We start from the raw sequence: 21898 nt of genomic DNA, 5'->3' as shown, positions 1-21898 counted from the left end.
CAGGGGGGAAAAGTCATGTAGAAACGATTCAGTGATATGTAAACCCTGAGGGCTGCGGCGCCAACATGGCATTAGTGGGGAAGAGTATGGCTGGGGCGTGGGGTAGGGGGCTGGGCCCGGAGTTGGGGTTGGGGGCCCACAGCAGCTTTGTCAGGGATTTCGTTTCTTGGGGGTTGCTCACTGGGACTTTGGTTCCTAAGTACCACGAGGCTTTGAACCCCAGCTTCTTAACGTTTTCTTCAGCGCCTGTAATTTATCAAGTCTGTGAAAATAGCAGAATGCAGATCCTTGAATTTTCACACAAATGCGATAATTATAGTACATTTAGCAAGTGTTGGACACAAAATTCCAGCGCAGTCTTCAGTTTTACTACCAAGACTCACCCTCCCGGCTCCATATACACGTCCATTCCCACCCCGTCTTCTTTCTCCATTTTCATTTCCCATAAAATCGGACTGCGAGCTAGGAATGAGGCCAGGCCGAGGCACAGTGGAGCAGGTTTGAGGTGTGGGGTGTCTTCATCCGGGAAGGAGAAACCTGTGGAGGAGGGATGAAATCTGAGGATGGGAGAGATTTTATTGTCCCAGAGTTGGGAAAGATTTGTGTTCCACGGATGCTGTGGGTCCTAGGCTGTTGGCTTTGAGTTTAGGATGGGCAGTTCATGTGGGTTTTGGGGGATTTGGGGCTAAGAAGCTCTGTGGGATGAACTAGTCTCGTGAGTCTCAGGTATAGGAGAATTGAGGCATCAGTAGGTTTGGATTTGAGAATCTGAAAATAATAATCCTTGAAATAGAACTTTTAAATTTATAACAAAAGGGCTTTCCCGTATGCTGGCTCATCTGTCCTCCATAGCAACCATGTCAGGTAGACATTTTTCAATCCTCATTTTCCAGATGAGCAACTTGAGGCTTTGAGAATTGAATATCTCCCTGGAAAGTCACATAGCAGAGCTAAGCTCCCACCTGGTTTTTTGACTCCAAATGTCACCCTTTCCCAGAGTCCTGGGCTACATTAGCCAAGTTACTTTTCAGGAGCCTCTTGTGACCGTGGTGAGATGCCACAGGGCAGGCTTAAGGTTGAGTTGTCCATTGACTCTGGCTGGAAAGAGAAGGTGGACTCTAGTGACCTGATGAGAGAGCAAGGAAATGCTCAATGCTGGGGCGAGTGCAGTGGGGGTGGAGAGAAGAGAGAGCTCTCAGGGGAACCTGGACAAGTTAGGGAAGCCTTCCTCCAGGAAGTGGAGATTGACCTTGAAAGAATGGGACGGCTTGGCTGGGGTGGAGAATTGGAAGGAATTCTGGGTTCACCGTGGTTGCCTCTGTGCTGGGAGGTTGATGTGCATTCTCTCTAATTCTTACAGTGGCTCCATGAGGGGCGGGTGTTATTTCCATTTCACAGTTGAAGAAACTGAGGAACACAGGATGTATGTAGCTAACCCAAGTTCACCCAGCTAGATTTGCACCCAGGCCCAGGGGACTGTTGAGTGTGTTGCCTTGGAATGGATGTCAGACTTGGACCATCTCAGATAAGTAGACAAGAACAGGGACTAGAATGATCTGAACTGGCAAATGAAACAGGGATGGGGGCTTAAGCTAGAAGGTCAGCAGGCTTTTCAAAGCCAGGGAGCTTTACTAAAATAGCCCTATAACCCGGGGCCTCGTGGTGGGGGCGTGGGGGAGCGGGTTGGGAGGGAGCCTGGCCCAGTGGAAGTACTCTCAGAGTTCTGGAAGCTGTGACTGGAGGAGGCAGAATGGTGTTGGAAGGATGCTGGGCCCTGAGCGTGGAGATCTAATCTCAGTTCCCTTCCTTACTGCTGGGTGCCTGGCTCAATACCTTGTAGCTTGGACAGGAAAAAGATATGGATGACTAACCTGAGCTGCCCAGGGACAGGAACTGGGTCTGATTCACTCCATGTGCCCCAGGCCCCAGTGGAGGTGCCTAGAAGACATGTACAGCCATTGTGTTGTCAAAGTGAATTAGGCCCCACTGGAGAGGAGGGAAGTGTGCCCTTTGAACATTTGGAAGATGGCTTCAGAAAGGCCAGAGGGCATTCTAAGGAAATTCACTAAGAAGGACAAAGGCAGGGCTGTGTAAAGAAGGAACAGGAAGAGCCTTTGCTACAGCCACAGTATAGGTGGCAGGTGTGAGTTTGGGTTCAAGTCAGGCTCTGCCACCAAGGTCCCTTGGCTTCTCTGGGCCTGAGCTTTCCTTTCTGAAAACGAATCCTGAGATTCGATGATGTCTAATGGTAACCTGTGGGAGAAACCCAGTGCCCGGGAATGGGGACAGGAGACTCAGATGAGAGGAACTAGAGGTGTTTGTATTGTTTTAATAATTTAACAAACACTCATTCAGCAATTACCTAGTGGTCAGGCCCTGTTGTGCTTTTTCCTAAATTACCTTATTTAATCTTTATAACAGCCTATAAGCAGGCACTATAATTATCCCCATTTTACAGGCGAAGGAACTGGCACAGAGAGGTTAAGTGATATTGTGTAAGAGGCAGAGCTAGAGAACAGACCCAGGGAGTCTGGCTCTTGAGTGGGCCGTTGTGGGCTTAGGCATGAGTGGGAGGGAGGAGAGGTAACTGATGGGGCTGGACTTTAGACGGCAGAAGGTAGAGGTGTCCTCTGAGGAAGTCAGGCTGCAGCCCGAAGCTGGAGCCTCAGCCTGGGTTGATGAAGTGACAGCTCTGTGTCAGCTCCCAGGAGCCTCCACAGAAGCCAGCTCCTTTCATCACATTTAATGACCCATAGAAAATGGGCTCGTTTTCCTTTCTCTGTCATCGCCAGCTACAGGGCTGCCTCCCCCTTCTTTATTTTCCTTGGTCAGTCTGTGTCTTTGTGAACGTCCCGATGGCTTTTGCAGGTGCGTCAGCACCTTTTCTCCATCAGACTGTGAAGGGGCAGCAGCATTTCAGATTCGGAACCCGTCTACAACCAGCTGCAGGTCAGCAGCAACTCCCGAGCCCCACGTCAGAGGCTGAGACACTGGCTTGATGGTAACAGTGGCAATAGTGACAGCAGCCACCACATATTTAATGCTGCCATGTGCCAGCATCATCCTGGCACTTCGTGTGCCTTCTCTTATCGAATCCCCTTAACAACTTGTTGAGTCAGGAATGATTATCAGTAGCCCCGTTTTGCAGATGAGGAGACTGAGGCTCCAAGATCACACACTGTGGTCGAGGATGGGGTCAGCGGAAGCCAGGCGCATTAGGCTCCCGAGCCCGAGGTCTTAGCCACCATGCAGGAAAGACGCCTTCAAGTTATTTCAGTCTCCATGAAGCTCTTTTCCTCTCTGTCTGGAATTCCTAATTATCTAACATTTGTATCACGCTTTGGCCCACAGTCTCTCATTAATCCCCATGACAGTCTTTCGAGGTAAGAGATGTCCCTGTTTTTCAGAGGAAGAACATTAAGGGATCACCCACCCTCCAGCTCTTCCTATCCTGTCCACACTGTGACTTGGAAAGGGAACAGCGTATCAGATTCCCTGAGACCAAGTGCTGGGGTTAGCCGTCGAGCGGCCGTTGAGCACTTCCTGTGAGGGCTGTAGTGGAGGTCAAGGCTGTGACCCTTGAATTTTCAGAGGTTCATCTGTGCTCATGTTCTCCACAGCATTCCATGTCATGCTCTGTCCGTCTGCAGGCAGAGCAGGGCAGGACAGGAAGTCCAAAGTCCTGAGTTTCATTCCCAGCCCCAGCACACGCTAGCTGTGTGATCTGGGACACCATCATTGCATCAGTCTTGGCCTCGGCCTCCTGTTCTGTGAAATGGTCTTGCCGATTCAGTCCCGTCTGCCTCAGGTTTGCTGTGTGTCTCAAACGAAGGAACTGTGAAAGCTACTACGACCACTCGGTGTCTTCCTAGGGCAAGGTTGTGGTTGCCATGAGCATTTAATAACCTCCAGAACATTCCGGAATCATCTCCCCTGCTCACCTTGACCCAGGCCTGGACTGCTGCAGTAGTCTGCTAGCTAACCTTCCAGCTTCCCCCCTTATCACCCATCCTCAGTACAAGCAGCTAAAGGGACCTCAAGATTTAAATGAGACCCCGTCACTCCTCTGCTGAAAACCTCCCAGTGGTTTCGTGACACACGCAGGACGCTGCTGGTTCTCTAGTGTGGCCTACGCGTCACCCTCCGACCGGCCTCAGCCTGCGCATCGCACCTTGCTTCCTACTTGGCCCATCTTCACTTCGGCGTGGCAGTCACGCTGGCCTTCTGTCTCTTCCTCGAACATTCCGAGCTCATTGCCACGTCAGGGTCATTTCCTTTGCTGCGCCCTGTGCCGAATGGACTCTTACCCGCCTTCCATGTGCCCATGGCTGGCTCCTTCTTTGGTCTCTTAAATGCCACCTCCTCCGAAGGGCCTTCTCTGAGCTCCCAGACCACCCCCCATTACTCCTGCCACATTTGCTATTTTTAGTTTCTTCCTCACTCTTATCTATATCTTCACTTGACTCATGCATTTAACAGGGACCTGTTTGTCTTCTCACGCCTGGGACACAAGCTCCACAAGTGCAGGGACTTTGCTAACCTTGTTTCCCCAGCATCTGGCAGAGCCCCTTGTACATGAAGGTGTTCTGTAGTTAATTGTCGAATAAATAATAGTAGCAGGATATTCCAGAACAGCCTTGCTGAAAAAGAAAGAGTGGCCTAGACAGAAACTGAAAAGAAATCCGTGTTGACTGAAAATTATTTATAGACTAATTTTGTGAGTTGTTGGGTGTTCTCTAAGAGCATCCAGTTTAGCAGAAACAAATTTCGGACCACCTTGGGGTGGGGGTGGGGGCACACTACGGAAATCTGCAAAATAATCTTGCAAGGTGGGTATCATTAGCTGCATCTGGCAAATGATGAAACTGAGGCTCAGAGAGATACCCCAAAAGCTAGCGTGGGACAGCGCTGGACCCGGAGCCCAGGTCTGGCCGCCTGCACACCTCCTGGCTCCTTGCACCAGCCCATCCTGCCTCCTTGTCTTCAGGCAGAGAAGCAGGCAGAGCGGCCCCCAAAACTTGATGCCCAGGCGGTACAGCCACAGAGATGCTTGAGCTCCCACAAGCCGGAGCGGCGGCTTCTCAGTGCTCAGAGGGAAGAAAACACTCCGTGATGTTAAGCGGTCACTCTGAGCTGTGGAGCTCCGGGTGTTTTCTGTTTTGTCTTGTTATTCTTGCCCATAGTTCCCAAGGGTTGTACGATGAGCTGCTTTTACTTTTCTATTTAAAAAAAAAAAAAAAGATGGTTTAAACATCTCGCTTGAGCACCAGAGCTGGCCACTAGTGACAGGGTAGGACTGGCCCCCAGAGACAGAGATGCGGGTTTCTGTCCTTTCTGTGCAGTATGGCCTCCGGGTTGTTGGGAAAGTAAGACAAAATTGTGAAAGCTAAAGCTCTGTAATGAGAACGCTGTGGGCGGAGGACGATGGCCGCGGCTGCCGACTCTGTTTGGTGTATGGTGGAGCCGGGCACTGGTAACATTCTCTGAACTTTGGTTTCTGTTCAGAGTGACCGTTAAAAGTCAACAAAGTGCAAGTTGCCAGGGCGTTTCATTGTCGTTCCTTGACAGATGGTTCCTGCCGGAGCCTGGGGCGGTGCTGGAAACTCCAGCTTTCCCTCAGCCGCTGCGTTGCCTTGGGCAAGTCACAGACCTGCCAGGCCTTCCTATTTTTTAACAAGGACTTTATTGTTTTCAGGCCTTGCTTTTCTTTAGAAAGTGGGGATAATAACACTTTCGAGATTATCATAGGGATAGAAACATGACTCCTTAGAACGGAATGCACCGCAGACCCTTCCGGCAGCCTGGGGGAGCCTGGGGGAGCCTGGGGGAGCCGTCTCGGATGCTGTTTTTAAATACCTTGAACATAAAATACACAAGATTACAGGGGAAACCAATTCTCTTGAACGGTAGCTGTGCTTTTGGTATCAGTGCACCAAAAACAAGCCCTACCAGTGGGTCTAATGCAACTACCATCATTTCAAAGTGGCGATGAACGCGAACACTGTTTTGCTATGTCCGCAGCAGCTGAAATGCGACCGGGAAAGCGGCGATTTCTGGCGCTGACACTGCTGAGCTGCATCGTCTGCGTTCATTCACGATTGAAAGGAAGGCTAAATGTCAGTTAGCGGTCAGTGAAAAACACTCGTAAATGCTTTCCCATCCAAGTTCATGGGCCCCTGAATTCTCTCCGTGGGCCCCAGGTTCAAACCCCTGCCATAGAAGGTGGTTGAAACCCGGTAGGTGATCTCCAGGAATGAACGGGGACCTTTCCCCACCTGGGAGCAGAGGGGCCTCAGGGGACAGGCAGGGCACATGAGGGCTGTGGGGAAGGGATCAGTGCAGACCCGGAACACTGTCCGTTGAGTTTGGGGACAGTAAAATCAAACCTTTCCTGGTCTCTGAGTAAGCCATTGGGGGCTGGTGAGTCAGAAGTGCCAGGAATCTTTGCAGATGACGTAACTTCAGGTAACGTTTGTGTCTGGCGGGTCTGCAGTCTGCAGAGACTGCTGCTCTTTCATGAAACCTGGGGCAGGTGAGTGCCAGGTGTGCGATGAGGCTGGAGGCATTCTGTGGGGGTGGGGGTGGGGAGGAGCCCCATTGGATTGGGAGGTAAGTGGGTGAGCTCCAGAGTCCAACTGCCCGGGTCCCAATCCCAGCTCCCTTACTAACTCTGGCAGGTTACTTCACCAACTTGTGCCTTGGTTTCCTCACCTGTAAAATGAGGGTGGTAATAGTACTTTCTTACGGGATGTTGTGAAGATTGAGTATTATATATAAAGCTCCTAGAACAGTAACTAGTAGGAGAAAATGCTTAATAAACGAGGACTGAAATCAGCTTGTACACTGTTATTCTAGGATTCGTGAGGCTCCACTTCCTCAGAATAGGTTCCTGAGCCCAGCTTCTCTGTGCTGGCCGGAGGTGAATCAGATGCAGCTACTGCCTTCAAGGAGCTCATAGTTGAGGGAGAGATGGGACATAAGCACCTACCTTCAGTTAACTAGGATAAGTGCAGGGACTGTGTGTGCTGAGCTTGGGTGCTGCGCTCGAGTGGGGTTTGGGGAAGAGCAGGCTTCCTGAGAGAGGCGCCACCCCGCTGAGCTTTCCGGAAGCACCGGGCACTGGCCAGTGGGGAGGAAGCAGGGGCGCGAAAGTTGTCCCACACAGAGCGGGCAGCTTGAATGGGAAGCCGATGGTCTGACATTGCCGAGAGTAACAGTCCAGGCTGGGCCTTGGGGCTGGAGGGGAGGCCATTCCCTGCGGGGCTCCGCGCCTGAGATGAGCAGCCTGGCATCTGTCCTCCTGGTAGTGGATGTCATGGAAGGTTTTGTTTACTTTACTCACAGGAAGTTGCAAAATACAGTACAGAGTTCCCTTCACTCAGCTTCCCCTGATGGTGACATGTAGTCATGGTATCTTGTCAAAACCAGAAAATTGGTATTGGTGCATTAGTAGACTACAGAGTTAATCCGGATTTCAGCTTTTTTAAACAAACAAACAAACAAACCTGCATTCATCTGCATGTGTGCGCATGCACACCCAGAAGGGTTTTGAGCAGGGGAGTGACACGTGTGTTAGACAGATATCCTTGACCGCATGGCACTAGACTGGAGGGGACTCAATGAAGGCTGTTGGCAAGAGATGAGGAGGGCATCAGAGGTTGCCGTGGTTGTGGAGGTGGTGGGAGGAGCTGCAGAGAGGAGAAATATTTCGGGGGTAAAGGTGGAAAGAGTTGGAGACTGACTGAGAACAGGATGGCAGTGGGAGCCATGACTAGAGTTGGGGATGAGTGGGGGCAGGTTTAGGGAGAAGCTGCTGAGTTAAGTTTGACACATGTTGAGTTGGAGGAGCACTCAACCAAGCTGGGGTTGGGCACCAGGGAGCACCTTCTGGACACGGCGGCATCCGAGCTGGGTCTTAAAGGATGACTAGGAGATGGCCTAGGGTTAGGAAAGGCAGGGAGGTCACAAGCAGCCTGGGTGTTGGACATCCAGATAGCACTGCTCCGAAGGTGAATCTGAAATATTGGGGAGGGGGTGAGCCTGGTGGGAGGGACGGATTTGTGAGTCATTGACATGACTCACGAGATCATGAAATGCAAGAGCTCATCTGGGGAGATGGTGTGGAGTGAGGAGAGCAGGAGCATTGTCCCTGAAATGGAAGCGCGGGCACGTTGGTCTTGAGACCTGGGCAGAGGAGGAGGACCCCCAAACAGATGGAGTGGGAACCATCAGAGAGGCGCGAGGACCCGGCAGGTGCCGCCGGAGTCCCAGAAAAGGCGAGTGAAAAACTGTCCCTCTACGGGATTCAGCACCCAGCAGGTCCCTGGTGTGGGGGGAACCCTTGGCAAGCACCAGAGGTGGAGCGGGAGTGGGGTGGCCGTGAGCGGCGGAGTGGAGCGCAAGGTGAAGATGTGGAGACAGTGGAGACAGTCCTTTCACGAAACCTGACCAAGAAAGGGAGAGGAGAGGTCGTGCGGGGGTCAGAAGGGGATTCGGGATCGGGGAGGGAATCGCTTTGGGGGTCAGGGAGACTTGAGCCCGATGACAGGCTGAGGGGTGCTGGGGTCGGGTCTGATTGTTTCACGGGCGACAGTAAGCACGGTGGTGACGTGTGTGGGCTCTGGGGCCAGGCTGCCGGGGTTTGCATCCCAGCTCCGCCATGTACCAGCCGTGTGACCTTGGGCAAGTCTCTTAACTCTTCTGTGCCTCCCTTTCCTCTGCAAAACGGGAATGATAGCAGTCCCTCCCTCACAGGGTTGTGCGGGAGCTAAGGGTTACGGAAGGTATTACATCTAAAGCCATCGTGACAGCCCTTGGCACATGGTAACCACTCGGCAAACGTTAATGTCATTACCTGATTATTAATGTCTCTCAGTGTCAGTTATTCTCATTTCCTTATTCAACATTTATTCATTCTTGTCTATATAAAGTCTGAGTTGGATTAGTTGATATTCATTCATCTATTTCTTTTACTACCATTTATGGAGATGGTGCATGTAGGGCTCAGTGGAGAGGCTGCCGGGGGCGTACAAGGAGGGTGGCCCCGGTTTAAATCCTGCCTCAGCTGCATGCCAGATCATGGTGGGGGCTCCCTGAGCCTCAGCTACTTCTCGGTACAATGGGGACAGAATGACACCTTCCTCACTGTGCTGTTGGGAGATTCCATAAGATCCTTGTGGAGAGTACCTGGCACAGTACGTAGTGCTACATTAAGGTATAATCATTGGCATCATTCTGCATTTCCTACGTCTCTTCTCCCCAGATTGAGTTTGATTGTAAAACAAGATTTTTCCCTTGAATCCGAGCGTGTCCTGTGCGGCACTGCAGCCCAAGCCATGTGTGGAAAATGGCAGGTGGCCTCCATGCAGCCCCTTGCCCATCGAGGGCACCCGTACAGACTCAGAGTTCAGTGGGACGTGGGCGTGAGGGCAGGAGCTGTGTGCCCTGGTTCAGACGGTCTTTGGAGACCCTCAGACAGGTCACCACCCTCAGTGACTCCCCTCTGCACCTGTGAAATGGGATGAGCGTGGACGTGAGAGAGAGTGCACAGTTGGGGAGCAGACGGCCAGTGGCCCCGGCTGACTGACCGATGCACGGTTCTCTTCCCCAGAGACTGATGGAGAGGCAGAGACGGAAGGCCGACATCGAGAAGGGGCTGCAGTTCATTCAGTGAGTATGCGCCAGGGCAGGCCGGGCCCTCTCCTGCCCTTTTTCTTGCTCCCTGAGCCTTTACTGGTCAGGCTCCTGTGTGTGTTGGGCAGGGCAGAGGTGGGATGTGCTAGGAAGGGGCCGGCATGCAGGAATCCAGGGGGTGGATCTGTGAACCCCACGTGTGAGCCATGAACCCCACAAGCACACACTCTGCCTGACCCTGGTTACCTTTCGGTCTCGTCTGGTGTATGATTTTATCCTCCCCGCCCATAGATGCTCGTTAGTTCTCTTGCTTGCCTGTGTGCATCTTGTCGTCAGTCCATCGTCTTTGCTCGGTGAACATACCTTTCAGACTCTGTGCTGGGCCCTTCACACCATCATCTTTTTAATCTTCACAACAGCCCAGCACAGTAGGTGGTCTTACCTGTACTCTGCAGAGAAGGCTGAGGTTCAGATAAGGAACGCATTGAAGGTCACACAGCTGTTAAGTGATGAGATTCTCAGCCCGGTCTGGCTGACTCCAAAACCACATTTCTTTCCTTTACATGCTCCCCAATACCCACAGGCCATGTTTTTATTTATTTATTTATTTATTTTTCTTGGCACACAAAATATTTGTACTACCTTTTTCAAAAAAAACCTTCCTTAAGTAGATCCTCACGGACCTGTTCAACACGACGTGAATGAAGTGTAAGCTTTGGGGCCCATCCCTCGCACAGGTCCCTTCTGCTGTCCTGGAAGGCTCCCTAGCAAGTCCACGTTCTTTTCCTTAAATGGGACTCCCCGTAAAACTGGGACTTGCACCCGCATACCCTCATGGAAATGCCCCAATTCGGTCGTCTCACTTAGACCTGTAAAAGGCGACCTGCCTCATCACCACACGCTGGGGCCCTTTTCACACATGGTGTCCGCATGGCTCTCACAGAACTCGTGTTCATGTTGAGACAATACACTCTCTCCTTCGTCAGCGGCCGCCGTTCCCGGCTCAGGCCTGGCGGGCAGAGCTGTGGCCCGCTATTCTCTCTTCATGGCGGCCTGTCTTCTTCCATTCGTGGACGCCCTCCACTGGGGGAAGTGCTCAGAGTTTATTCAGAGGCCAGTCTGGTGAACAGGGTGAACCCTGAGAACAGTGTCTTGTGAGAATTCTGGCTTCAGCCGAACTCACCGATCCTGTGGCGCTGGCCCTCTGAGCCTGTGCCCTGCTTCCCCTGCTTCCTGGGCAGTCTCCGTGCCCGCGAAACGCAGGCAGTGCCCTGTCCCTGACAGGTCGTCGTGCTGGGGGTAAATGGTAGCTGTGTCCCCCTCCTCCTTTCCGCAGGGGAATTGTGAGCTTTAGCAATAGGACAGCCTCTGGGGACCCGTATGTTGGCCTCCTAAGGGACCGCTGCGCAGGAGAACACAGTAGGACCTGCTCCTTGTAAAATGACTGTTTTCCCACGTACAGGCTTTGTGTGCTTAGCAAACATTTAGTAGGCACCTCTGGGCACAGAGCACTGTTGGAACCATAAAGTGATTTGGACAGGTGGGTCGGCGCTGGCTCATGGAGGGCCTTAAACCCCAGGACGAGGTGACCTCTAGGGCAGGGCATGACCTGTTGAAAAGGAGGCCGATGCTAGGGCAGAATGGGGAGGAGGGATGGGCCCCGGTCTCTGACGGTGGGGAGGCCAGTGAGAGTGTGGGATCGGGAGCTGTCGCCATCGGGGACACCTCCTACCTGGCCCGTCCTCTCACCGCTTCTCACTCACTCTCCTGGGCAGCTCTTTCTGCCCAGGTGTTGGCGGCAGCTCTGGGCAGTGGAAGGAGCTCCGGCCCTGCACTGTGGCCCTGGCTCTAGTGCTGACTCGCTGTGTGATCTTGGGCAAGTCACTACCCCTCTCTGAGTATCTGTTTTCCCCTCTGTGACATGGGGGACCAGGAGACAAACCCTGGCTTCCTTTCCAGCTCAGCCGTTCAGCCTGACAGATGTGCCTCAGTTCCGCTGGGCTGACACTTTCCTCAGCTGGCGTTTCTTTGGCCACAGGGGAGGATTGGATGCCCAAGACCCCATCTACTTTGTTGAGTCTGGCGTGAGGGGGCGACAGTCTCTGAGTGCGCCTGGCATCAGTTGGGGTCATGTGTGTTTTGTGGGCAGGGACAGGAGGAGACCTGAAGTGAACCTTTGGTGCAGTCTGTGGGCCTGCAGTTGCAGGTTTGGTTTGGTTTGGCGAGGAGTGGTTATTCCCGGAGGACAGCTGACGAGCTGGAGCTGGGGCTGGGCCCCTCTCTCTTAGCACCTGCTCCAGAGAAAGCCGGGCTGCCAGGCCCTGGGTCAAACGCAAGGCTTTCTTTCATCAGAAATGGAAGGCCAGATGGTGTTGATTTAGGGAGAAAGGACTGCTGTCTGCCCCCTCACCCCAATCCACAAGGTGACATCTGAAGTCTGAGCTGGAGGTGTCCACTGCAGATATGACCTCTGGCCTGCAGCTCTGGCTCCTGGGCCTCCATGTGGCTGGCACCCCTGGGCTTACCCAGGCCTCATGTCCCTCTCTTCCTGCTAGGTCGACACTACCCCTAAAGCAAGAAGAATATGAGGTGAGTGTCAGCTGTCAGGCTGGGGGAAGGAGAAGGGCAGGGGTGTCCAGGAGAGGCGGGGATGGGGCCCAGGTGCTAGGGCCGGGGCTGGGTGGAGAAGGCCCCCTGAGCTCCCTCTGTGCCCTGCCCCCACAGGCCTTTCTGCTCAAGCTGGTGCAGAACCTGTTTGCCGAGGGCAATGACCTGTTCCGGGAGAAGGACTCCAAGCAGGCCCTGGTGCAGTACATGGAGGGGCTGAACGTGGCCGACTACGCCGCCTCCGACCAGGTGTCCCTGCCCCAGGAGCTGCTGTGCAAGCTACATGTCAACAGGGCCGCCTGCTACTTCACCATGGTGAGCTTTGCACCCTGCCTTCCTCCCCCACCCCGGTCACTGCTTTGCCCAGATGCCCAGCCGAGCTAGGCCCACACCCTGAGGAGCCTCTGCAAGGCTGGGTCTTCCGCGTCGTCCTATCTGAGTCTCACCGTCTATACCCTTGGCTGTCAACTCTGCTGTACAACCGATTCACCCTGAGAGCTTTTGAAGTACTAATACATAATAAAAAAATTTTTTTAAGTAAGACTTGTGCCTAAGTCCTACCCCAGATAGATTCAGTTAGAATCCTGGGGTGGCCTGGCCGTTGGCAGGAGTCCGTGGGCAGTCAGGGTTGAGGACCGCTACTCTCATCAGGCTGCCTCTTGCCGCAAACCTCCGGCCTCCCTCGCTCCTTCCTCCTGGGCTCCTCCCCTCCCATCACACCTCACTTTCTCCACACTCAGTCTCCTCCTCTCTTCCTCAGGGCTCCGGCCCACCCCTCTTCCCTGCCCTGCTCCCCTCTTCCCTGCCCTGCTCGCTCCCTGACTCAGTCACCCGCCAGATCCTGTGGGAGGCTGTGCTGTGGGCTCTGTAGAGGCTCCAGTGACACCTCTGCAGCCCACAGTGGATGTTCCGGATACGTGAGCCTACCAGATGCCGGCTCCCACCATGTTCTGTACGTGGGCCGCCTTCACGATTTCGCTTCCTCTCGGAGGTGCCTGTATCACTCTCAGTCCATGGTGTCCTGAACTGAAGACAGCTATGAAATAGACGTGTCTGGGTGACCGGGCTCATCACTGTAGAATGTGAAGGCCCCTCCCCTTCAGTGACCTGCCGGGGTCCATTGGCAGCCCCTTCAGCTGGACACACGGATGCCCTTGACCAGAGTGTGAATGCCAGAGCTGTTTTTTGGAGCCCCCTCCCTGAGCCTGGTCCTCCCTCATCTTCCACCTCTGCAGGGAAGGGTGGCTGGTCTTCAGTGGGACGGGGTGGGGGCAGGATGCCTGGGGGAGGGCGGGTAACAGGTGCTGACCACCAGGCCACCTGTTCCTCTCTGGCAGGGGCTGTATGAGAAGGCGCTGGAGGACAGCGAGAAGGCACTGAGCCTGGACGGCGAGAACATCCGGGCGCTGTTCCGCAAGGCACGTGCCCTCAACGAGCTGGGGCGCCACAAGGAGGCGTATGAGTGCAGCAGCCGCTGCTCCCTCGCCCTGCCCCACGTGAGTGCGGCCCTGCGTCCACGCGGGGGTGGGGTCAGGCTCCCGCCTCTGTGCCCGCCCACACTTGGGCCAAGCTACCACATCTTTCTGAATCTCGGCTTCCTCCTTTGTGACATGCAGTTGCAGATACTGACTTAACACTAAGCTCTGATTGTGTGCCAAGCATCGCTAAAGATACACTATGTGAACTCACCTGCAACAACCCTCTGAGGCAGCTACAATTACCCTTTTGAAGATGACAGAGGAAAGGAACTTTTCCCCACATCACAGCTAGGGGGCGACAGAGCTAAGATTTGAACTCAGGCGGTATGATTCTAGAACCCGCACAATCAGCCTCAACACTGAGTGCCAGGTTGCAGTGAGGACTAAGAGGGGTGCCACATGCATGGGGTCCTGATATCCAGGCTGTCATTTGGGGAAGAGATGATGGGACATGACAAATAGCTTGCTTAGGCCACTCACAGCTGGTCGTACCCCCCAGCCCCACACGTATTCGTCTGTTTAACAAGTATTTACTGAGTGCCCATGCAGTGATCTGTACCTTTCAGGGAGTCATAGTCCACTAGGAGGTAAATGGAAACAGTCTTGGGGGCTCGGCCCGGCTCCACCATAGACCTTGGACAAAGCTCTTCCCCTCTCTGCACATGAGCTTCACATCTACGAAGTGCCCATCCTTCTTTACCCCTGAAATAATGAGTGTGAAAAGGCTTGGGGATAGGTAGTTGCTGCCCAGGGAGGGATGAGAGCCCTCGAGAGTGGTCAAGATCCCAGAGGACTCCCTGGAGGAGGTGGGGCTCAAGTAGGAACTCATGTGCACGATGGTCAAGGACGCCGGTGCCAGAGAGTTGGCCTGGGTTTGGGTCCTAATCTTGGGATTGCCATCTACCAGCTGTGTGACCTTGGACACAAGGCTTAGCCTCTCTGAGCCTTGGTTTAGACCCTGTGAAGTGGGAGTGATAATATACTGTCATCATAGGGCTGACAAGGCAGGTGGTACGGTGGCCAGACACAGTGTTCAGAACACATTCACTGTTATTCTGCTTTTTATTATTCTTTCTTCCCCAACTCAGCTTAGTTCCCCATGAGAACCTTTCTTGTGATAATTGTCCTCGATCTGAACTGCGTTTTCTGGCATTTGCGGCAGGCCCACGTCCTGCTGTCATGGCTCCCTACTCCTGGGAGGGCAGGCGGACTTACCCCACCGGACCACCCAGTGAGGGCTGGTGACTTGCTTGAGGAAAGTACCCAGACAAGGACTTCGGACCTAAGGGGGAGATTCCCCGGTTTTCCAGTCGTTGTGGGCAGATACCGAGCCCTGCTCTGTGCTGGGCACCGGGGCCATAGATGACCCGGGCCCTGGCGCTGGGCTCCAAGAGCTCGTCAGTGAGGTGGACAAGTGCACAGGATGTCCCAACATCCCTGTTGCCCTTTGCTACCCAGACCACAGTCCCCATTTCTTTGTTTATTAATTGGTCTCTCCCACACGACTGGCGCCTCCACAAGACCTGGGCCCTGTGACGGAGGTGTTGCTGGCCCCTCACTTGTGTCCGGCACATGGTACAAGTGCAGTAATATGGACTAGGAGCAAGGAAGGCATGCTGGGTGCTGTTACTGAGCTCTAACCGTGGGCCAGGCACATTCTAACACGTCCTCCTCTTTTGGGCCTGTGCATAATCCCTGACTCGCAGAGAATTATAAGATATTGTTTGATGAAAGAAGCAAGTTGAAGAAAAACAGGTATAATATGATCCTAGTTCTGTAAAAAAAAAGAAGGAAAACTCTCCGCAGAGCAAAACTAAACATCCGTTATAGGTCCAGATGCACGTCTGTAAATTCCTAGAAAAGATCTGTAGGGAAACACATCAGACTGACGAGGCGCACTCCCTCTAGGGAGTAGCCTGGGGAGAGGGCGGCGTGGTCCAGGGCACATTCCAGCCTTCCACAGTGGCACTGTGACTTGCTGAGTTGTGGAAATAAAAAGATAATATGAAGATGACCAAAAACCATTCCTTTCCCCTCCCCACAGGGAGAGAAAGCCAGAAGCATGGGTTTCTGGTCCCAGCCCCACCACCCTGTAGCTGTGTGGCTTGGACAGCCAGTGTCCCCTCCCGGGGCCCCACTTATCTATAACATGGGGTGACGGCAGGCCCCCTTGCAGAGCTACACAGCTATCCATAGCATGGCTTCGTGAACCAGGCAGATTAATGCACTCCACCCTGTGTCTTGCCTTCCCAGGATGAAAGTGTAACTCAGCTTGGACAGGAGCTGGCTCAGAAGCTTGGGCTGCGAGTTCGGAAAGCATATAAGAGGCCCCAGGTAGGTGGGCTCTGGGTGCTGGGGGTGGGCCGGGGTGGAGATGGGGCAATCTGAAGAGGGGACCAGGTGCCTTTAATGAGGGTGGCCACAGCCAGGCCATCACAGAGGGAAGTGACAGCAGGTAATCTTCCCTCCCTTTGGCTGAAAGCCCTGGAATGACTTTCAGAAGCTTTTGGGAAAGGAAAGAACAGCCAAAACTTCCAGCTCACCTTAGACACCAGCTGTTAAAACCTGCTCCCTCCCTTGCCCTGGCCGACTTCGGTACCAGGGAGATGGCCTGTGTTGACACTGGTGTCCTTCAGCCTTAGCTTCTCAAATAAGCCCTGTATGATGCATATTTGAAATGTTGATATCTGTTTGGATCATTCAAATCCAGGTATGTTCACCTGGCACCTGCATTTTGCCTGGAAGCTGCACGTAGGAAAGGATATGGCTCCAGAATCTCTGTTGTGACCTTGAGTAACTGAGCTCTCGCTCCACCTTGTTTTCGGCACCTGGAATGTGGGATCACTATGCCCATCTCGGGGGCTCGTGGGAATGCGATGGCGCTGGAGCAGTGCCTGGCACATGGCAGGGGCATGTGCATGGAAGCTTTCTGTTCAGATCATGGTTGCAGGAAGAAAACACCCAAATCTGACTCAGTGCAGGTGACCCCCGGCCAGCCCGGAGACCCGGAGCCTTGGAGGGCACTACAGAGCCCACTGCCTGTTCTGTTTCCTTTGCTACCCTGACTGAAGGGACCCTGAGCATCTTTCCAGAATCTCCATCTCTTCCCACCTTTCTTCTATCTCTGACAGGAATTGGAAACCTTTTCTCTGCTCAGTAATGGCACAGCGGCTGGCATGGCAGATCAGGTAGGATGGGGCCAGAACTCCAAGCCTTCCTCCTCGCCCCCAGAAACAACCTCTTGTGGTTCATCCATTGTGAGAGCTTTGAATTCTCTCTCTGCGGTATGAATGACCTCAGGTAGCAGGGGCAGAGGCTTCAGGCTGAAGGGTTGGGTTCAGTCTCTCCTTGTCCCCACCACTGTAAGCCAGACACCTGCCCTGGGAAGACGGGGTGACAGCCTGGGCCTGAGTCAGGCTCGTGAGGACAGCTCTGGGATGCCCAGCTCTCCACCTCCCATGAGGTAACTCTTGTGACCATAGGAGCAAAGCATGGGGACAGGCCATGGCTGCTGCTGGTGGGAATGGTCCCTGTAGGGGACCGTCAGTGGTAGCCTTACTCACAGACTCCTGAGAAAGAAAACAGTGGCAGCAAGAAGGTTGGAGGTAAAGAAGTAGAAACAAAGGCAGTTGGGACCAGACCACCTACGCCTTGTCCTGGGGGTGGTGGCAGGGCCCGGTACGTATGCGACTGCCCCACTGCTTACCGCCTAAGAACTGCTCAGTGGACTTCGAGGCTTTCTGGAAGATGAGGAGCAGGCTGTAAGAGTGCCGATGGAGCTGGTGTCCTGCCTCCTTGTACATAAGGGGCGACTGAGGCACAGAGTGCACTGGGGACTTGGCCAGTGTCACACAGCACGACAGCAGCAGGCTTCCCTCCCTCCAGAGAGTTCCAGTACTTTCATTCATTCACTCAGCACCCTCCCAGGCAACCCCTTCTTGCCTCTGGGCTGGCCACTGGGCCAGAGTCAAATTAGGTGTGTCCTTGCCTTTGGGACCCTCTCAGACTATAGGGGAGGCAGATGTGGCTCTGCCTGTGTAGCACACATTGTGGTTTGTAACCAGAAACTATTAGCCCCTCACATACTGGGTTCTCAAAAATAAAATAAATAAATAAGCGATTGTTAGTCTAGTCATGCTGCTATAGCAAAATGCCATAGACTGGGTGACTTTTAAAGAAAAAGTCTTTATCTCACAGTTCTGGAGAGTGGAAAGTTCAAGATCAAGGCACTTGCAGATTTGATATCTAGTGAGGACCTGCTTCCTGATTTACAGATGGGGCCATCTAGTTGTAACCTCATGGGGGCAGAGAGGAAAGGGATTTCTCTGGGGTCTCTAATCCCATTCATGAGGGCTTCACTTTCATGACCTAGTCACCCCCAAAGTCCATACCTCCAAATACCATCACCTTGGGGATTACAATTTCAACATGTGAATTTCGAGGGAACAGACATTCAGACCATAAGCAGTGAGTGAATGAATGAATGAATGAACAGTCATAAATAACTTCACAACAATGCCTTGAGGGAGGTACTATTAATGTCTTATGACAAAGGAGAAACAGGTGCAAGTTAGGATTGTGACTTGCATGAGTTTGCCCAGTGTGTGCCAGGCACTGAGCTTGGGGCTGGGTATGTGGTGAACCAAACAAGTGTGGTCCCTGCCCTCAACAAGCTCCCAGTCCATGGCAGGTGATCACTAGTCCGATCGTTTCTGGTTACAAACCAGCTCTCGGTGTACACTGAGTCTGCAGCCAGGGGACCACAGATGGTGCCATGCTTGCTGTACCAGTCAACCATCCCTGCAGCCATACTTGGGCCCCCACCACGTGCAGAGAGGCCAGGGCCGGTCACAGAAATGGGGGTCTGGGAGAAGTTCAGGCAGAGCGGACTCCATGGTGGAGAAGACCAGGTCAGATCCTGCCTCAATGTGCTAGCATGGTGCATGCGCACGCACGCGCACGCACGCACGCACGCACACAGAGCCAGATCCCCTGACCGTCAGGAAGTTTTGCACAGGCACTGGGGTGAGCCTGCCTGCTGGGATGCCTGCGGGACTCTCCAGCGTGGAGGTCCTGTTCACTCAGCCAGTCAGTCGTTCGTCGTGTGCACTCGTGGCGGAGACCACACTGCGAAGAGCTGCTTATGGCTTGGGAGTTGGGCAGGCCCTGCAGGCACAGTCTCTGTGCCAGAGCTGCCTCGTGGCAGCATGACGAGCGAGATGCAGGGAGGGCTTTGAGTTCTAGGAGCAGATGGAGCCTGAGGCAGCCGTGCTTGGAGAGGACTTCACCGCCGGGTAGCAGGATTCAAGCAGGTGGAGAGGAGGGAGCAGCACTCAAGGTCGGGGAGACAGCTCGAGCAAAGGCTGAGAGAGGAGAAGGAAGTACATGCCTGGACCCCGGGACCGGTTTCTCCACGCTGGGGCTCAGAAAAGTCTGGGCTCCGCAGCTACATGTGTGTCGGTTCAGAGCCTGAGTGTGTCTCTTATCAGGGGTGGCCCCCCACCTCTCAGGTGCTGGGACCTGCCATCTGTGGTGGCGGTAGGACCGTCGTAGGTGACATGCGAAGGCTCCCAGCAGCGCACCTGCCAGAGAGGAGGTGCTCGATAAACTTCTGTTGCTAAGTGGGTGTCAGTAGCAGCAAAAAGGGCAGGGAGCGGTGAACCTGGAGAGATGGGCCAGGTACCTGGTGGGCAGGGGACTGAGAAGGCTTCTGCCCCGGGGGGGCTGTGGCCGCACTGAGCACAGGGAAGCACAGCTGCTCTGAGAGATGTTCATCTGGCATCTTTTTCCCCTCAACTGTTTCATATACTGACTGTAAGAGCAGCAGCTGTCATCCAGCGTGGTGGCCTTGGTTTGTGCCCCTTGCCTGTGTTGGACAGACATACCCCGGGAGGCTGAACCGCACGCGTTTGCCATGTGCCCAGGAATGGGCTCTGTGCGAGAAGGAGGCACTCTGTGCAGGCGGCCGAGGGGATGACAGCATCTCTGGACTGACATCGCCCCTGTGCCAGGGGACAACACCTCCCAGGGCGCCTGGACCAAGGGCTCAAGTTGATCTTGACTGGGCGCGCAGTGCCGGCCCAGGCCTAGCGCGCGGCAGGGGCCTGGTTAATCCTGCTGCTCTGTCCGTCGCTGTGATACGTGGGCGGGGATGGCCCGCAGTGAGGTCCTGGTCCCCCTGCTACCTTCTGCGGGAGCACAGAGGAGATGGGGTCACCTAGGGCCTCACCAGGGAAGGAGGACTTCCGCTTGACTGTGCAGGACTCTGAGAAGGGGAGGCCATGCCAGGCTTGAGGGATGACAGGTCGCGGCTTGGAGGTGGTGGTGAACCGGGCGCATCTGTGGGCATGGAACATGGAGGCTGGGGAACGAGAGCACCCAGTTCACCCAGGCCGGCCCTCTGAGGGCATGGACTTAAAGTTTTATGTTACACATTTATCAAACACATAAAGTGCTTCCTGTACGCCAGGCAGTGTTGTCAGCTCCGTATGAACGTCAAGTGATTTCATCCCCGTGACAGTCCTAGGAGGTGGTGGCTATGTTGTCCTCCCTTTAAACAGAAGAAAACAGGTCCAGAGAGGATGAGGAAGAGCGAGCTCTGCCAGGCTTCCCCTCAGAAGTGGGGTCCCACTCGTGCTGCTTCAGCCTGGGGCTGTCCTGGAGAAGGGGACTCTGGTGATTCAGGGTGTGGTACTCTGGTCTTTGAGCTGCTAACTGTCGGTTCCTGGATGGTGTGTGGAGGGCTCAGTAAAACCCTCTGCAGCCTCCCCAGGATATGCACCCTGTCCTGTGACGGCTGAGGAAACTGAGGCTCAGAGGTTGTATGTACCCTTCTCCCAAGGGCGCTTCTCCAGCATGGGGGGCAGATGGAAGGCTGTCTGACCCTACACTCCTGCCTCCCAGCCCAGCTGGTCCAGCCCTATGGTTAATATCAGCAATAGTTACTTGGGCCCAGGTGACATTTTGGGTGGTGGGCACCGTGGCCTACGCAGCCTGCTTCTGCCTGACTCGCCATGTCTTTCTCCACAGGGAACTTCCAATGGATTGGGGTCCATAGATGACATCGAAACAGGTAGTGTGCATGATGTGAGGGGACAGGTGGAGATGGGGTCCTGGGGAGGGCTCAGCCCCAACTCCCCAAGACCCCTGGGAGGTCAGGCGAGTCAAGCTCCACCTCTGCAGATACGGGCTCCTGAGGGCTCCCTGCCCTGGGGACTCCCTGAAGCATGAAAGCAAATAGTGGGTTCTGGAAAGGCCTCCCCCTCAGGGAGGGGAGAGCACCCCTTCAGCCTGGGAGGGTGGGGGCTGCCTCACAGTGGGGTAGCACTGGCCCCACGTCCTCCACGCCAGGCCAGCTGCCCCAGCTGGGAGTCTGCCTCTCTGAAAGCCGTCTTCCCCTTCTCCTCCTCGATGGCTTCCAGAAAGCGTCATTTTAAAAGTGCCCCTTACAGAAGTACTGCTTACGCCAGAGGCAGGACATGTAGGGACTGAGCCAGGCCCATCAGGGACTCACTGTGGGACTGAAGGACCCTCTCCCGCCCTGTGTGGCCTTCCTCCACCAAGACCGAGCCTCCGCCAGTGGGGCCAGGCCAGCGGCACAGGCAGGTTCCCAGCAGGAGCTGGAGGAAGGAGGGGAGGGCTAGGCGAGGACCCCCGGGCCCGGAAACCTTCCCTACTTGGAGCAAGCAGGACCCCCTGCACCTACTGAGCCCACCCCCCTTTACAGACTGCTACGTGGACCTGCGAGGCTCCCCAGCCCCGCTCCCCTCTCCCCCCACGATGCCCCTCTTCCCTCACGTTCTGGACTTGCTGGCCCCCCTGGACAGCAGCAGCAGGGCCCTCCCCAGCACCGAGGGCCTGGACGACTTCTCCGACGGGGACGTCTTTGGTCCTGAACTGGACAGCCTCCTGGACTCACTGGTGAGCCATGCTGCTGCCCTCCTGTACCTCTGAACCCCTCTCCCGCCTAGGACCCCATCACATGCGTCCTCACATCCCATGACAGGCAGAGGGAAGGCCCCATCTCCATGTCACCTGTGGGGAAACTGAGGCCTTGGGAGGGAAAGAGACCTGCTTGGGATTGAAATGAAGCTACAGAACGTGCAGCCGGAAGAGAGGGGCAAGGCCAGGGCTGGAGCGTAGAGGGGTCGGGGCCCCTGCAGTGCCCGACTGTGCCCAGG

At 54.5% G+C, this 21898-nt stretch overlaps 1 protein-coding gene across 3 annotated transcripts in view; it reads left to right on the top strand.

Moving 5' to 3' along the window:
• Positions 1–21898, top strand: part of ZC3H7B (zinc finger CCCH-type containing 7B) — a 39513-nt gene that overhangs the window by 1327 nt on the left and 16288 nt on the right. For 2 of the 3 annotated variants that reach the window (XM_039863359.1, XM_039863358.1), the window contains exons 2-10: positions 9611–9669; positions 12189–12222; positions 12358–12555; positions 13578–13736; positions 15972–16052; positions 16850–16906; positions 20748–20790; positions 21140–21319; positions 21445–21638. In XM_039863359.1, coding sequence (XP_039719293.1) covers positions 9617–9669; positions 12189–12222; positions 12358–12555; positions 13578–13736; positions 15972–16052; positions 16850–16906; positions 20748–20790; positions 21140–21319; positions 21445–21638 — 999 coding nt within the window. In that variant the 5' untranslated portion in view covers positions 9611–9616. The remainder of the gene's footprint in view (positions 1–9610; positions 9670–12188; positions 12223–12357; positions 12556–13577; positions 13737–15971; positions 16053–16849; positions 16907–20747; positions 20791–21139; positions 21320–21444; positions 21639–21898) is intronic. The other variant, XM_039863360.1, reaches the window with a different exon arrangement.

The sequence above is a fragment of the Pteropus medius genome, unplaced genomic scaffold (assembly GCF_902729225.1).
Source record: "Pteropus medius unplaced genomic scaffold, Ma_sr-lr_union100, whole genome shotgun sequence".
In the NCBI taxonomy this organism is placed as follows: Eukaryota; Metazoa; Chordata; class Mammalia; order Chiroptera; family Pteropodidae; genus Pteropus; species Pteropus medius.
This window is presented reverse-complemented; position numbering and strand designations above follow the sequence as displayed.